The sequence below is a fragment of the Dermochelys coriacea genome, chromosome 3 (genome assembly GCF_009764565.3).
Source record: "Dermochelys coriacea isolate rDerCor1 chromosome 3, rDerCor1.pri.v4, whole genome shotgun sequence".
Lineage (NCBI taxonomy): Eukaryota > Metazoa > Chordata > Testudines > Dermochelyidae > Dermochelys > Dermochelys coriacea.
The window spans coordinates 197,488,831-197,507,188 of record NC_050070.1 but is presented as its reverse complement, the minus strand read 5'-3'; the positions used below and the strand labels follow the sequence as shown (position 1 = coordinate 197,507,188).

At 41.3% G+C, this 18,358-nt stretch overlaps 1 protein-coding gene across 3 annotated transcripts in view; it reads right to left on the bottom strand.

Annotated features, from left to right (window-relative positions):
- The window catches only part of KIF16B (kinesin family member 16B), a 285,774-nt gene that overhangs the window by 89,313 nt on the left and 178,103 nt on the right, over positions 1-18,358 (bottom strand). For all 3 annotated transcript variants that reach the window (XM_038396918.2, XM_043512060.1, XM_038396916.2), the window contains one exon: positions 18,268-18,357. In XM_038396918.2, coding sequence (XP_038252846.1) covers positions 18,268-18,357 — 90 coding nt within the window. The remainder of the gene's footprint in view (positions 1-18,267; position 18,358) is intronic.

Genomic DNA, 18,358 nt, shown 5'->3' with positions numbered 1-18,358 from the left:
TGTTCCCCAGGGCCCAAATCTGAGAGTTGAGGACAGAAGAGTTTCTCTCACCATGGATGAACTAACATTCACAAGAAAATCATTTAACCTGAATGGAATAAGGGACATGTGAGTTTTGATCAAAAGGGAAGTTTTTATTCTAATACACACTGGAAGACATTCAAAACCAGACTGTTCAAATCTGACTAGGATACATTTATTTAAGCCTACGGGCTACTCTAAGGAAAAGACAGCCACAGGCACCATTTCTAAGATCTGGCGGTGGTAGATCTCTGGCTGACATAGGCTATTTAAACAGCTTTGTTTAAGGCACCTGACAAGATATGCTACATTAAAGGTGAAATCACATCATGGTCAGAAAACAAGTAGAGCATGTGCATTTGTCTTCTTCCCTGGCCCCACCCCCCAAATCTCAGGAGCTCTCTCCCTTGTTTGATGCAGTAGAGCAGGGAGCTAAATGGTCTGGGATGGGTTGAGAGAGCTTTCTATAGTAGATCAAAGAGCTGTGAGAAACCCAGATGTAGAGGGTGGGGGAAGAAATGCCTGTAATTTAGAACCATCTGATTTCCCCATCAGTGCTCTCCCTATACTTTCGTCTATATCTTTTTCAGGGAAGGCTGAGTGGAGAGCAGAAGATGCCCCCTCATCCCTTTTTGCGTTGTGTAGCGAGGATCCATGGCCTCCCTCCAAGACTGATGGGGAGGAGCCTGGACACAGAAACCCACCCCACCAGATGACGAGGGGCAGGACAGAAAGTATAAAAAGGTGGGCCCTGCAGCTCAGTAGGGCTGGAGCTGCTAGACAAGACAGACGCTTCCCACCCGCTGCTGGAGTGGGAGCCTGAAGACGACCCCTGCAGGGCTGAGGACTCACCAGAGCTGCCAGCTGACCAGGATGCTGAGGAGCTGCTGGGACTGCTGCTGGCAATGTACCACAGGGAGAAGGAGGAGACCCCAAAATAGATACACCACAAGGGGTGAAAACGAAGTAGCCCAGGGATACCAGATGATAGTCAGGTTGTGTTGTTACCTGAATCCAGGTCAGTGTGTTTCGGCTGAATCCCCACTGACCCAGTAGTGGAACACTCTGCCACTGTTAGAGCCCTGGGCTAGGACCCCGTGGAGTAGGGTGGGCCTGGGTCCAACCAGGATCTTTCAGCAAGAGAGAGAGTAATAAGTGTGGTAATTGTCTGAATGATTTAGTTCTGTCAAGCTGAACGGCTCGTCTGACATCCACAGCGTGTAGCGTGGCCTCATGCTAGTTGCTATGTGGTTTAGGGAAGGAGATGGTATAGGAATATTATAATCCCTTGTCTGCAGAAGTGCGCCACCACCACTGTGAGGACTTTGGAAAATACCCTGGGTGCTGAGGGAGACGCCAAAGGGTAGTACATTGTATTGGTAATAGTCGGACCCCAGGACAAATCCGAGGAACTGCCTGGGAGAAAGATGTACGGTGATACGGAAGTACACGTCTTGGAAGTCCAGAGCTAAGAACCAGTCCCCCTGTTCCAGTGCTGGGATGACTGTTGATAAGGTGACTATCTTGAATCGTTGTAGTCTGATGAATTTGTTGAGGTTTCTCAAATCTAGGATATGTCTCCACATGCCAGATTTCTTTAGGATTAAAAAATAGTGGGAATAAAAATCTTCCCCATTGTGTTGAATGGGACCAGTTCTATGGCTCCCAGTCACAGAAGGTGGTTTATTTCTTCTTGCAAAAGGTGTTTGTGAAAAGGGTCCCTGAAGAAGGATGAGGAGAGTGGGTGAGAGAGGAATGGAATTGAATACCCGCTGCTGACGATCTGTAACACTTACTGTAACACTTACTGAAGGTGTCAAACGGTCACCAACTGATGGAGCAATTTGGATGGTTGCAGCATCTGGATTAGGAGAAGGCATCTCGCGGCCTCAACCAAATCTTCAAAATTGTTCTTTGGAGGCAGATGGGTGGGGTGTAGTCACCTCTGTTGATGTCTGGAGGAGGTCTCTAGATCATATTGCCATTTAAGGGTCAAATGTGGAGGTCGAGATCTTAGATTTGGTTGATATCTACCTTGTCTTCTCTTCAGTGCTTGTGTGGAGATGCCGCATGAACGTAGCATGAATGAAGGGATTCATCAGGGTGTTCAGCAAAGAGTTTAGATCCTTCAAACAGCAGATCTTCCACAGTGGTCTTCACTTCCCTGGGGACGCTGAAAGATGCAGCCATCAGGCCTGTCATCACCAGAGATGTCATGATGGATTGGGCTGCTGTATCTGTGGCATCCAGAAAGGCTTGTAGTGCTGTACAAGAAGTTGTCCTTCCGTCATCAGCTCCTAGAACTGCTCTTTTTTGTCCTCTGGGAGATGTTGAATGAATTCAGTGAATTTTGAATAGTGCATATGATTGTATTTAACTAGAAGTGCCTAATCAGTTTTGCATTGCAAAACTGGAGTAGCAGCTGAGGAACATACTTTGCGACTGAAAAGATCTAGTTTCTTCCAGTCTGTGTCATATGGGGTTGCTTTGGAGTGGTGTTGTCGTCCTGTCGTCCTTTCTCATGCACCACATTGACCATGAGGGAGTTGGAGTAGGATGGGAGAATAGGAATTCCATTTCCTTTATGGGGACATAGTACTTTTTGTCTGCTCATTTACAGGTAGGTGGAATTGATGCTGGGGTCTGCCAGATTACCTTGGCTGAGTCCAACAAGGCCTCATTGATCAGGAGTGCTATTTTTGCTGACTTATAGGTCAGCAAGGTATTGAGAGACTTATGCTATTGCTCTCTAACTTCATGTAGTGGGATCTGGAGGGAGTCTGAAATCCTGAGGAACAGTTCTTGAAACTCGTTAAAATCATCAGGCACTGTTGGAGGTGGAGGCTTTGTGGACTGTCTGAATCCCAAAACCTGTTTCCTCCTATGGGATCTATGCCCCTTTCTGGGGTAGTCCCCCGGTCTCAGGGGAGGGAAAGGCTGCCCAAATGTGCGCTGCCGCTGCTGTTGAACACCATAGTGGTGTCTTTGCATCACCAGTGCTTACATCCCCAAGGAATGAAAGGTAGCGCTAGGGTCCTTGAAGGAGTGCAGAGTCTTGTCGGTTTTATCGGAGAATGTCACCTGGTCATGGAAGGGTAAATCCTCAATGGCATGCTGGACGTGGGGGCAATGCCCGAATTCTGCAGCTAAGATGACCTCCTCACAGTCACTGCAGAGGCCATTACTCTTGCAGAAGTATCCACAACATCCACCATGGACTGCAAAGCTGTCCTAGTCAACAAACAGCCTTCGGTGACAAATGCCTGAAATTCCTCCCTTGAGGCCTCTGGCAATTGGTCTGCAAATTTGAACATAGCTGTCCAGTAGACAAAATTGTACTTGGACAACACCACTTGTTGATTAGTAATTCGCATCTACAAGGAAAAGGAGGTATAAAAGTCTTCCTGCACATCATCTCCATGTACTTAGAGTCCTTCTCCTTGGAAGTGCACTTAAACTTGCCTTGTTGGGTTCTATCATTCACCATGGTTACAACCAAGGAGTTTGGGGCCAGATGGGAATAAAAACCTTCAAATCCCTGCATAGGAATGAAGTAGCGGTTTTCCATGTGGTCAGCTGCAGGGGATACTAAAGTCAGTGTGCTCAAGAGGACCTTAGTAGGCTCAAAGAGCACATAGACTCTCACAGGGGAAGATGGCTGCAGGATATCCTCCAATTTGTGGATGTTCTCTTGCAGGAACTCTGCTTGAATACCCAGGGAGGCAGCCACAAGCCACAACACGTCTTGGTACCCCTTGAAATCCTCCTTTACCAAAGGGATGGAAGAGCCTGACATCGCGGAACAGTCCAGAGATGAGGATGAGGCAGTTAAGTGAGCCCAAGCCAGTCCTGCTGCAGGACTCACTGACCCAGGTGTGACAACTCCTTAAGGGGAAGCCTCACCATTATCTGGATATGCAGTGGATCCAGATCAACCAGATCACTGCTGCAGACCTGGCCAGTGATCTTGCCCTCGAGTCGGATGAGGAACTGGACTTCCGTGACCAAGGATCATCTCATGGATTCTATGGTGGCCCTTGGTATAGTCAGGACATTGGTGACCACTAGGCGCCGGGCCAAGGGCCTCTTCATGACCACGAGATGAGCGCCAATCCTGGAACCCATAGCACTCATCAATGGCCCTTGCTCAAGCAATGGAGAGAGGAAAGAGGAAGAACCTGACTTGGACACCAAGGAGTCCTGGGCTTCGAGGGATAGCAGTGGGACCACCCCTGATGGTGCAAGCACCCAGTCCAACTCATCCAGAGCCCTGAATGACGAGGGGGCTGGCAGTGACAGTAGAAATGGTACTGTGAACACTGAATACGCCTTCATCACTTCTGGTGCTGGGAGTGGTGTTGATCCCGAAGTCGGCATCATCTCCGAAGTAAACAACAGTGCTGAAGTAGAAGGCGGTGACTGCCGCCACAGCAACACTGGCAGCACCAGCAGAAGGTGTAACAAAGTTCCTGGAGCTGAGGGTATCCCTTGTGGCGAGCCCAGGCACTGGCCCATTTCCACTGAGCATGGAAGGGAAGCACTGGAGTGCAGCGCCAACAGACCTATAGGTTCAGCAGCCCAGCCAGCCAACAGGACTATAAAGGACACAGCCCTCGAAAGTCCTGGCCCAAGGGAGAGATCAGGAGAGAAAGGCAGAGGAGGTCCATGGCTGCCTGATACACCGCGGGTGTGGAAGCAGCTGGTGCTGGTATCAACGGACGCCACAGGGCCAGAATCAGAGTCAACTGTACAGGATCTCTGACCTCCCTGTATGGTGCCAGGAAGTGACTGATAGGACCCACTCCATCCTGTGCACCGGCATTCATCGTGTACTGATTCATGCTTCTTCTGGGGAGGGAGATGAGTCCTGACATCATCATGAGTCCTGACATTGACCTGCAGTGGCCTTGGTCAATCTTATATGACCTTTTTCTGGGCGCACTCAATGGGGAATGACTCCTCCATCTTTTCAGTGAGGTGCCAGCTCCAGGACATAAAGCAGCAGCACTGTCCATACCCAAGGGTGACCTCCATTCTGATGACGTCCTCGTGCTGAAGCAGGCCACGTGGCCTGTTCAAGCAGTGCTGCTTCAGACAAAGATCTCTCACCGCTTGAGTCCATTTTATGAATGATCTGCAAATCGAACATCGCTTCTTGATGTGGGCTTCGCTTAGACACAGCGAGCACCGTATGTGGGGACTGTTGTTGGGGATTGCCCCCTCACATGATGGACAATAGTTAAACCCTGGTGTAGGCATCACCAGAGAAAACTTATACAACTAACTACCACCCAGTCTAACTATACTAGGGATACTAATTAACTATATACATATTGAGAACAAAGTCAATAAATAGAGGAATGTGAGGAAAAATCCCACAGAGCTCTGACTCCAGCAATGGATGGTAAGGAGGAACTGAGGGGGGGCAGGTGGTGCCATCTCATATAGCCAGGGGAGGGGCTATGGCCATGAGGCATGAGCACTGCCTATCTACAGGTACTGTTAGGCAAAATTCTGTGCTCCAAAGTGCTCGGTATACACACATTTAAGTGGAATACGTGGCAGCATCTTCTCAAAGAAGATTATTCTAATATACCATGGATGGAGGACAGCTTCCTCTCTAGATTGATGTGATTTAGGTGGGATAAAACAGGAAGATGGTTAATATGTAATTCCCTGTTTGGGTGCTGAGGGGTCTAAAGATGGCACAGGCTTCCTTGGTACAAAGTGAGTGCTTAGAGTCTCTGTTGGAGTGGTCATACTTAGATGACTCTGTGGGTAGCTTCAGTGCCAAGGATGATTTCAAGTACCAAGGATGATTTAGGTACTATGGTAAGTTTGGTACCATGGCTCCTGGAAGAACCAGGAGAAGCCTGAGACTCAGTGGTACCCTGTCTGGGACACGAGATATCAGAAATTGTCAATTTTGGTAGTGCCCTAACAGTCTTTGATGGAGGTTCTCTGTGAGGACACTAGAAGTCCTTTTCCTGGGAACCTTATCAGTACCCTATGTACTCTTACCCCATTCACTGAGTTGCTCATGGTATATGAAGTTGATGGGGAGCTTGGAGACTGATATACAGTGAGTTATCTGTGCCTGGTTATCTGTGACAGCTCCATTGTAAGACACTTTAATTTCCCTGTTTTTTCAAGATCTGCTTTTAAAAGATAAACAGATCTTACACTTTGTTGTTATACGGGTGTCTCCCAGACAGCAGAGCTAAATGTCTGTCGCTAACTGGTATAGATTCTCTGCAGGAGATTCCGGAAGCAGTTGACTTCCAGGAATCCCAGCATACCCCAAAGATGATGACCCTCAAAAATACTCCCTCGGAGGGGGAAGACAAGGAAAAAAGGGTGTATGTTAAACAAAGAAAACCTCTTAAGATAATGTAAAATTAAAGCTAAGTTAAAAAACAATAGGAAATTAGTAAACTAAAATTATCAGTAAAGTCTAAGCTCTGAACTAAGTTCAATGCAGGTACTCTAGGTATTAAGTCTCAGTCTGAATGGCAGTTGAGAAAGAACTGAGGGAGTTTGCCTGAACAGCTCTACACATGCTCAATACAGAGCATGAGGATACCTAGAATGCATGTGTAGGCTGAATTGGCATTGTTACCAAAAATCTCTGATCAAAGGTGTATGGGACACATGAAGTGGAGCACCCATAGGGATACTACTTGAAGTAGAACACACTGTTGTGCATCAAGGTGATACATGGACCAGCACATGTTCCTTCTTCACCCTATCCCAAGGTTCTCATGCAAGCTGGAGTCATTCAGATCCAGTTTTTAGGAAGGAAACCTCTTGCATTTGAGATCAGATTCAAAACCCATTTTCCTGATCTTTTTCCTAGTCATGCTGAATTGTATACCATGCAAGTGTCAAATATGCTAACATTGGTCCTGCAATCTAATCCAATCAGGTCTGAGCTAGTCTTAAAGTTGGTAGAGTTTTTCTCAGTTCAATTGGTGACCAACACATTTACCATCTGTGATGCTATACGATTCAGTATGACCATTTATATCATTGATATTACCATTGTTATACAATTTCTGTGCAAAGTAGGTCAACACAATTTCTGTGCAAAGTAAGGTGTCAATGGCAAAACTACAATCCATGATATAAGATTATCCTGGTTAAATCCATGTATCATTTTTGTATCTAAAACTGTGAATACTGGCCATGGACTTGCATCTTATGCATGTATTGTATTCTGGGTAAAACCCACCAGATAGCTGTTTAGCCCTGTAAATGTTATGTGATGATGGCCCATTAAGGACATTTCACTCTAACAGTGAAGCCTTCCTATGGATGCCTCAGAAAGAAGAGGGGCAATGGCTGCCTCTGAGAATCAACAAAGCATGTAAGAACATGTGATATGCTCAAGTGATTCTGGACTCCATCTTGGGCCAGTAACTTTCCATAAACAGAGGCTGTGGAGCTTTGTTTGAGACAGTAAAATTCCATGCACATGACAAAGGATATAAAAAGCACCTGAGACATCTCCATTTTTCCTTCATTTCCTCCTTCATTCTCTGGACTGGATTTCTAACAAAGAAACTTTGAACAAGGATGGATGACCCCCAACCTGTTTGGGTAATTTCCAGAAAAACTTTTGCAAGCTAGCAGTTTATTCCATCACTGTTATCTTGACCTATGAACTCTGAAAAATCATCTGTATGCATATGACCTATTAACTTTTCATCTTATTTTCTTTTATTATTAACTTTAGTTACTAAAGGATTAGCATCAGTATGATTATTGGGTAAGATCTGAGTTATATATTAACCTGGCTAAATGATCTCTTGGGATTGGAAGGGCCCTACATCTGATTAAATTGGTTTTCAATAACCACTCATCATAAAGTCCAGTGTCTGGCTGCTGAGCCAAGGGCTGGAATGCCTAGGAGACTGTGTTTTTGACTTCTTGTTAAGCACTGTGGTGACATGGAAGTTCACTTTTATTACTGACCTGGTATAGTCTAATGATAGAATAAGCATAAGCACCAGTTCCGGATGAGCATCTTATTTCTCAACAGTCTGTCCTGAATTTGGTATCCTTAGTTGTGACCCACTGAGGGTTTGGTCATTCATGACACCATTGTGAATCTTGCATTGAACAGTATGAAGCAACAAACAAATATGAACAGGATTTTACAGTTTATGCATGGTGAGCAATGGTCCTGTTTGTATACATTTTCAGACTGATGGGTTCAATTTCTTTTAAGTAATCTATAGCAGAACATGTCCCTTAGCCAAAAAAAAGTCCAATGCAGTGTGGAGCGATTACAGGCCTATTTATTTAGTTGCTTTGGTAAATCAAACTAAAAGATGATGTGGGAGGAGCACCTAAACTAGACCAGTGTACATTTTTTTCAGCAAACAGCATTTCTGCAAAAAATGAATTTTGGAGGGTTCCAAAACAATTTGTGAATTAAAGTCAAATTCAATTAATTGCTTAGGTTGAAAAATATAAAAAGTAAAAATGTTTAGTTTAATCTTTTGTTCCAAAACAGTGTTGTGTTTTGAAATTTGCCTAATATAAATAAATAAATAAATAAATAAATAAATAAAAAAACCCACAAAACAAGGGCAAAAAAGCCACCCAAAGATGACTGATGCAAAATTAAAAAATTTTAAAAAAATGCCCCCTGAAAAATCAGTTATTTGTTCAGTTATATTACACACTATTCTATGAGTACAAGAAAGAAAGGTGAGTTACTTGCCTGTAGAATTCTCATAATTAAGGGGTTTGGGTTGGAAAAGCCTCTGATTATTTTTTTTTTTTTGTTACAAAAAGCATTCTCCACTATACTTGAATGAGATATGAATATAAATGGAAAAATGGAAAATGATATATGCTGTAATGATTGTAATTTGTGCTGAACAAAAGAGGTTACTAATATTCTTTTATAAAAGTATTATAATAGACAGATATGCATTTTTAATATTACTGTTTTATTATTTTGCTTTCAAAATTTATGGAAAGTGGCATCACTAAGACTACCAAAGGGCTAAACAGGAAAATTAAAATTAAGTAATTCATCCTTTTATGAACTATATTTCATATATCATCTTCATAATGCTTTTCTTGACATAATTACACTGCATAAGGGCATCTTTATATGTATTATAATGCTGCTGGTCACAAGCATTATAGTTAATGCTGCAAACAGTTTCCATTCTAACCTTGTGTTCTCACACTAAATTTTCTGCAACATTCACCTTTTGGACTGCAATTTTCTATTCTCTGCCATTCCATTCTCTGCCTTTAGAAGAATATAATTCCCTGCATATATAATTTAGGAAACTGAACAAAATCCTTTCATTTCTCTGAGTCACAGGGCAATGACATAAAACACATATTTTCACTTGCTAAAAAAAAAAAAATCTAAGTACACTGTTCATATTAGGGGGCATTCTTTAAGTATTAATTAAAATCAGTATGTTAGAGTTTATTTTGATTGTCACTGGGTAAAATTTTCAAAACTAGCAATGGGATTAGGATCTTTAATCACTTAGGTGTTTTTGAAATGTTAACCAAACATGGATAATTGCCAGGCGGTTAGCTGCCTTTAAAATGATCTATAGTAAGAATCCATACGAGGACAAAAACTTGTCTTCACAAAATAATAGTACAGAGTTATGTACTATACTAGTTTAATTGATAAATTGTATTAACTAATTTAATTCTTGTTAATATATCTTTACTTTACTTTTTATAACTTTCTTTAGTTCACCACTGAATTTTGGTTTGGTTAGTAAAACTTATAAAACCTGAATAAGTCTCAAATTTATTGACTAAGGTCCCAATCCTACTCTGAGCTCATTGCAGAATCAGGGCTTTTGCTTTAACAACACATTTCAAACAAAATCATTAGAAATATTTGACAAGTGTTTAAGTAATTTAAGCATTGTGTTTTACGCCTCGTTTACACAGTACATCAAAATAATCCAAAATCCACACTGGTGCATACAAAACACACATGCTGCATATGCCTGCACAGTAAGTATGCATTTACTGATGCCAGTAATTTACACGCTACAACGGCAAAACCAGCAGAGTTTCAGTCTCAATAGCTCTGAAGCAAGGAGCTTTCAAGTTCTGCTGGCACAACAATTTATAAAATCCTGAAGCTCTGTAGCTGCATGGCAATGGGTTTAAAAGCTCCGCAAGCGAAGTAGCACAAGAGTATTTCTCTCCTCAGCCTTTTTCTGCTAAAATAATCTCAGGAGATTAAATACAAAAAGCTGTGTTAATGAAACTACAGCTGCACAGTTAAAAATTGGAAAGTCAGGAAATGGAATATTTAAGGTTCCAAAAGAAACAGGGGCAAAAGGATTTTGAAAAACCCAGAAGAGTTTAAATAGGTGTTTAATTTTTTCCCTGTACAAAAGTTAAATTGATCGACCTAGTCTCCTCAGCCCCAGACAATGGGAAAGTAAAGGGCCTGGAGAGGGATGGGGCCAGCCTCCAACTTTTTGAGCATGTGCTCACATTCCCACCACTCCCGAAATGTGTGCGCCCTGCCCCGCAGCGTAACATCCCTTGCCATTTGGTCAAGATCACTTTGATGGGGTGTTCCCCCCAGACAGGGCCTGGAAGACTTAAGATGGCTAACTGGGCCAATTAACTGCCCAGGCTGCACCTGGAGAAGGAGACAGGAAGCAGGTATTAAGTAGAACAGGTTCAGCTGAGCAGGAACAGGCAGGGCCTATATAAACCAGAAAGATGGCTACAGAAGGAGCTGTAGGGAAGGAGTCTTCAGCCGCTCCCTGGAAGAAGAGAGGGGTATCTGGGGCTACTGGCAGGTAGCCTACAGTTACTCCCTGGGAGGAGGGAGTGTGGCTTAGTAAGCCTAGAGAAGGGAGAGAGCCAGAGAAGTAGGCAAGGCTCAGGGGAAAGAGCAGAGAGGTATAGAGTAGGTCAAACATTGGCTATCTATGAGAGAGCCCCTGAGTTGGGACCTAGAGAAGAGGGTGGGCCAGGGTCCCCCTACCAGCTGCTGACAAAGTGGCACTGGTGAGCAAGCAAGCAGGAAGACTTCCTGAGCCCATTTACCAAGAAGGACTATGATACCCCGGAAGGGGGGGGTGAACATATATGGTGACCCGGCTGGAGGGCTGAGTCATGAAGAGGAGGCTGCAGTTCTTGGCGTGAGAGGGGTCCACAGGGCGAGGGGACAATGGGAGAGATGCAGCAGAGGGCGTAACACCTGGCTGGAGCTAATCCTCAGGATGACCAGCAGGAAGTGCCACCAGCAGTGAATGAACCCTGTGACAATCACCATAAGTGTACATGGCAGTTTACAATACAAGAGAGTCCCCGCCCTGGTGAACTAACAATGTCAGTTAACAAAAGCAGAGGACACATAATGAGAGCTCAGGAGGACAAAGATGAAAACAATAAAATCATATTGTTGCTTGAGTGAGTAGTTCATGCATCTTCAGGCTTATTTATTATATTTTCATATTATCATTAATATGATAATTTATATACCACCCTGAAGAAGTATTGAGAAGGGCCTTACAACCCACTTCAAGGATACTTAGGAAAAAACCTATTATTATTTTTATAAGTTAATATCAAAGGCTTAAATAAAGCTAGGTGTTTATGTCGAATGTGTGGTTAAAAAAAAGTGGAGGGGGCTTCACTAATAGACTAAATGCTTTAGGGGAACAACTTATGGGAATAATAATTTCATAGTGTGTAGAGTCAATTTAATATGAATAAAATCATTTGGCAGTTTATATCCTGCACGCCAAGAAAAAAAAAAGTTCTACATCTGTGCATCAGTACCTCTGAGCTCTTTCAGAAACATTTTCTGCTCTGAGTCAGAAATAATTCGTATAATCATAGCAAACAAGTAGAGAAAGGCCTATTAACAACCACAGTTGGCAATAACCTTAGGTCCCGTCAAACAATAACACAATAATCTGTCAGACAAAGGCTTCTGATAAGTGGAGGTCACTGACCTCAGAAATGAAGAGGTGGTATCCCAGGAACATACAACTATTATTCACACTAAAGTGTCTTTCCTCTGGAAGGCTAGATTGATAGAACACTGACAATACCATTATTGCAGAAACACTTTCCTGGAGGTTATAAAATGCAATCTTTATTGTTTGAGACATAATGCAATTTGAAATTCCATAGCCTCTATAGAGTATCACTGCAATAATGGTTCCCAGTTCCAATTACCCAGGGTTCAGTACATTTATTCATAGAATGTTCTCTGTAGTACATCCCAGCCAATTCACGTGCCTGGATTGATTAAAGGGATCACATGCTACGCAGGCCTCTCCTGAAGGCACAAGTTTATGCTATGCACTCTGCTCCTTCAACTTGGATATTCTGTAGCCAATCGGTTATACAAAAGTATAAAGACAAGCTGGGTGGGGAGGAAGGTGCAGAGGGAAAGGGTTAGCTTAATCACGGCACAAAATGCTTTGAAAATAAATATAAGTGCATGCATATGCTCAGCTACTGCACATTAGAAGATTAAACTATAATATTATAGGGAATAACAGTTCCCAACTTCCAAGTGAAGAAACAACATGGGAACCATATAAATATAAAATTGATTTGTCTTTTATAATTATTATTATTATTTTTTTTAAACACGCACCAAGGTAAAAGTAAGTAGCTTCAGTAGTGGAGTGCTCTTGCCTGCATGCTTCATGTCCTTATATTTTAATTAAAAAGGTATTTAATATTTTTAATGGAACCTGCATGTTTTTAAAGACACACTCTAGCAAGAATAAGAAATCCTTCAGTTCAACCATCGAGTGCTTCCCACAATAATGTTTAGAGGAACAGTGAGCAAAAAAAGTCCCAAAGGAAGATTGACAGTAGGCCGGCCTTCACTACGGAAAGATCAATGCTGCTGCAATCGATGCAGCAGGGTTCGATTTAGTGGGTATAGTGAAGACCCGCTAAAATCGACCGCAGAGCGCACTCTGGTCGACCCTGGTACTCCAGCTCCCCGAGAAGATTAAGGTAAGTTGATCGGAGAGCGTCTCCCATCGATGCAGCACAGTGAAGACACTGGGGTAAGTTGACCTAAGCTACATCAACTCCAGCTGTGTTATTCACATAGCTGGAGTAGCATAATTTAGGCTGACTAACCCTGGTAGTGAAAACAAGCCCAGTGTCCCTCCTTGACCAAAGCCTATATTGATAACCATAGGGCAGATCATGCCAGTACATAGGGACATAAGAGGGAGAAAAGACCCCCCAACCTGGATGCTGATAAATGGACATCCAGACCTTGAGTTCAGGCATGAGAGATAAATAGGGACTTACTACTTGTCCTTCTGTGCTCACATCGCACCCACCTGTTTTTTGGGCACCAGACAGGGAGTAATACAAATGAGACGGTCAGTTTTGCCATAAAAGGGTGATTACTACACCAGAAATCTGCCTGTCTGAAGCAAGGTGGGGAGCAGAGAAGAAATCTTTTCCTGCACTACCCTCTACTTGGGGAACATTGTAAAACCATGATATAACACTACATTAAAAGGGCCGCTTTAAAAAAAAAAAGAAAAATAATTCAGCTCTAAAAGTTCTTGCTTCTCAACTAAGGTTGTCAGGCTTCTTCATTGAAAAAAAAAAAAACAAAAAAAACCCCAAAACACTTGAATTACAAGTGCAGCTATATCTGAAAGACACGTATTGTCTGGATTAAAATTCCAGAGGTAATTAAAGAACCAATGTAAGAAAAAATCCTGAGACTGTCTACGACTATTGCACTTAATACAATACACGCAGTTAACACCAAAGTACAGTATTGCCTGTAGCACAAAAATCTCACACTGCTGCATGCCACTTTGGTCTTTTAAAATTTCCATGCAACACATTTCCATTAGCTAAATTCAATTAGTTATCAAAATCTATTTATTAATCTAATTTTAAATGTGCTGCTAAGTAAAATAATTTACTGCATATTTTGAGACTGTAGGACATGAAGCAGTTCCTCTTTCTGAAATGTTAGACATTCTACCTTTCCAATAAATCAGTTTTTCAGTACATTCCTTTCGGGAATTCACTGGCAGTAACACAAACTGCAAGATTGGCAAATTATTAAAATACTGATGTAGTAATTCAAGTGCCGCAACCAATGAGTTGTAAAGTTCACTTCCAAAAGCAGGGCACTGTATACATTAAACATGTACACAATATTTTCTGTTTATAATAAATAATTTAGAGTTGGAAGATGAACTACATGAAATAATTCAACTCAAATAGATTTTTTATGCAGCTGCTTTTCGGAACTGAATTTATTTGGAATAATTCAGGGATGTAACTTTTCCAAATTTTAAATTTACGCACTTGTTTAATAATTCAGTGACAACTTATATCAGAGAGGGATCAGCAGAAATGCCTGGGTGATTTTCAATTAGTTAAACAGAGATGGCTCCTTTATATGTTGTAAATTATGTTTAAAAGTAGTACAATTCAAAAAGTATTTTAAATAAAGGTAAAATATTGGAGGCCATACAGAACTCACCTATTTAATGTAAGTATTGCTAATCCTGGGGGGGAGAGGAACAAAAACAAAAAAATAAAAAAAATCCCACACTCCACCCTGCTTGCCTCATGTTCATTATGATTTGGTAAGCAGGTTTCTTTTCTGTTATTTCCCATCCCCAACTTCCTTAAATAAACATGTTTCACAAGAGAGAGACAGCACAGTTTGTGGACATGTTGATAACTAGAAATCAAGTGTAGATGTTATCAAACACCTCTTTTCCCACCTATTGGTCACTTATTATTTGTAGTGCTGAAAGTTGCAAGATAGAACTGGGTCCCTACCATGTCAGGTTCTGTAAAACACACACACACACACACACACACACACACACACACACACACACACACACAAACGACATGGTCACTGCCCCAAGGTATGTTAACGTCTAGAAATTATCTATGGCTATATACAAATGGAAACAACCTGTCACTTTGGTAACTAAATAAGTACTAAAAAGACCATAGTGATTAAAGTTACAGTGTTATTGTTTAGAAATAAATGTGATTATACATTCTCTCAAATATAATATATTTTAAACCAAAAATTATTACTATGTTGTTTTAAGAAAGTATCTCATATTTTACAAAAATATCATGTACCATGAGATATGGCAATGACTAATATACTGTGGTTGATAGTGAAAATAGTTAAGAAGGGAACACGTATGTCAGTTTATATCATCATCATCCACATGGTTATACAAGTATTTCATTAATAAAACCACCTTAGACCAGTCCCAAAAATTTTACTAGCCATGTGTATCAAAACGGGAAGTCTGTCAACAACAAACCAGCATCGAGTATATTGATCTTGTAAGTATAAGGAAGGGAAGGGGCTAGAGAAAAGAGGAAAATTGCTTTCTATTTCCAACATATATTCTCCAGAGGAGAAGCGATAATTACTTACGTGTATTTATTGTTCTTTGACAATATATAGATGTACTACAGCTCAATACTGGTAGGCAACTACCTCAATACTGGTAGGCAACTAGTTCTAAGCAGCAAGCTCCAGCAGGGGGCATCACTTGCCAACCCTGTAGTGGAGTTGCAATGACACCTAGAGCTTCCAATTATCACTGCATTTGAAGCAAAAAGGGGCAATTTGTGAAATCTGGAAAAATAATAATTAAATGATTATAGAACGTTCCACTTTGAGGATGGTCAATCTGATTATATCGCATCAGATAACATTAACTATGTTATCTCTTATCCAAAGACACATGTTGTAATAGATTCCTACTCTAAGTGCTATCTTACAACAATATATAAGTACACCACACAAAGATATTGCAACAGACAGTAAAAGACATACTGCAAGGAAAAACATACATTAAATTACATTTAAAATATAGCAGAGAGAGGAGCTAAGATATCTTAAAAATATGACAGGTTTCAGAGTAGCAACCGTGTTAGTCTGTATTCGCAAAAAGAAAAGGAGTACTTGTGCCACCTTAGAATCTAACAAATTTATTAGAGCATAAGCTTTCGTGAGCTACAGCTCACTTCATCGGATGCATTATTGTTAGTCTCTAAGGTGCCACAAGTACTCCTTTTCTTCTTAAAAATATGTACAGCGAAATTAGGAGGTGGCAAGAGAAATAAGTTCTGTAACACCAGCAAGCCTGACTTTGATTTTTGCCCAGGCAGTGATCAAACAATAATGCTTCATGAGATGTGCAGCAAATTCCATACTGCTGCCCTGCAAATATTCTAGAGTGTATCTCAAAAAGGAGGTCTTAGCTCATTCAAAAAGGGCACAATAATACTCCATGTCAAAAGGGGCTTTTCAGAGCAACAGGCTCTTCCTCGATCTGATAATTATACATTGCATAGAAGATAGTCTCCCTTCAACAACTACAGAATGTAATGTCAGGGAAGATGTCTGTAACCCAGACTCAGATAACTATTCAAGCATGGGGTTTGTTTTTTGAGGAAGGCGGGAGATGCATGCAGACAACTCTGCATAGGTAGATATTCTGAGCAACTAAGAGGACCTATCACACCAAACCTTGCACCGCTGTTCTCTCATGAGCTATGCCGGGACAATGGGGGATCCCAGGCTGGGATCTAGATGAGGAATCTGGTTTGGTGTGGTGAAATGAGATATGACAGGACTCAGTCTAATGGAACCTGACACTGCTATCAATAACAGGGCTGACAACCGTATTTGTATCAGGCAACAGGATGTCGTTAGATTGTCCAAACAGCTTCCTCACCTGAGTTTGTTCAGAACCTTTGCTACCAGAAATACCAAAGAAAGTCATATGTGAACTTTCATAATATATTTTTAATAAGCATCCATCTTTAATTGAGTCTTTATATGGTGATTTGCACTCTTGGCATTCACAGGAATAGTAAATATCTCACCTACTATCCCCTGATCAAAAGATCAACAATTGTCTCTCTCAGAAGAGCTTATCTGTGATATTGTTGTGTTTTCCTACAGGTAAATGGCAGCCAGAAATAACTTTGAAGCAGACTGTAATGCTAATATCGTATGAAGTTGGATTCTGTGAGGGCTATGGTGTATCAACTCTGAGACCTATCACATCAAACTTGCACTCACATAGACATGGCTGACATTGAAGTCAATGCATAAAATCAGGTATACGAGTTGAGAGTAGAGCGGTTTGGAAAATTTTGGATGGAACTTTTTTTTGTTGGAAAATTCTGATTTGTCAAAAGTGATATTTCTGCTAAACTTTTCAAGCTCAACAAAATTTCATTTAGAAATTGAAAAATAGCATTCTGATAAGGTTAAACAGGAATATTTTGACTTTGTTTTGAAATGAATTTTCACTTCAACTATTTTAATTCTATATTATACAGTGTAGTATAAAATGAGTCAAAACTAGAAACAGTGTTGGGTTTTAGGAATTACATTTTTGGGAAATTTCAATTGGGTGAGGGAGGAACAATTTTTTTTTTAAATTATGGAAATTCCTGCAAAATGGAAAATTTGTATTTCTCTCCAGGTCTATTTTAGACTTTTGACCTCAGGCCCTTCCAAATTGCTTAGGTTCTTCTATTTATAGGAAATGCCAGGGGAGGGAAGGAGAACATCTCAGGGCCTAGCAAGCCCACAGTAATTTCTATTGCATGGTCACTCTAAATAAACCAGGCATGTTTGACTGTCATGTGCCTCACACAAGGATACTTCTTGAAGCTGCTCGGATGTTTTTTCTATGACATCCAAGGAAGAGGGGGTAATGGGGTGGTAAAAAAATTCAAAAATCAAATGTTAAGAGTGAAGACTAGAATGTTATAACGCACACTACGGTGAACTAAGGCATTACCCCTCAACAAAGGCTCAATACTCAAAACCTCTGAGGTGTCCAGACGGAACAATCTTATATTTTATAGCAACCTGCAAGGAACTATTATAAAAGGATAACTAAGGAACAGAAGAAGTTGTCAAGATGACTCAGTGAGACAACAGGTATGTTGCAGTCAGCTTCAGGGACCAAGTCCAGTCAGCCCTAAGAAAGAAATTAATGGTTAAAGGCAACACGGTTTGTTGACAATGCAATGATTATCTTGCTGGACCCAGTGACTTTGGAACTTCAAACTACTGCAGGAGCCTGTAAGTCCTATGCAAGGAGCACAGATCTGAGAATAAGGATCTTAGACAGCATGTATCTTTTGAAAGCATCTTTCTTTTCAAGCCTCACTTCCACTCTATCCCTCAAAAGAAGCTTCTGAGTGACTTACCTCTGGGTATTTTAACTTTAAAGTTTTATGCATTTCTCGAAAACGACTGTACCGCCTGAATACTGTCCAGGTCTCATCCAGGACTGTTATC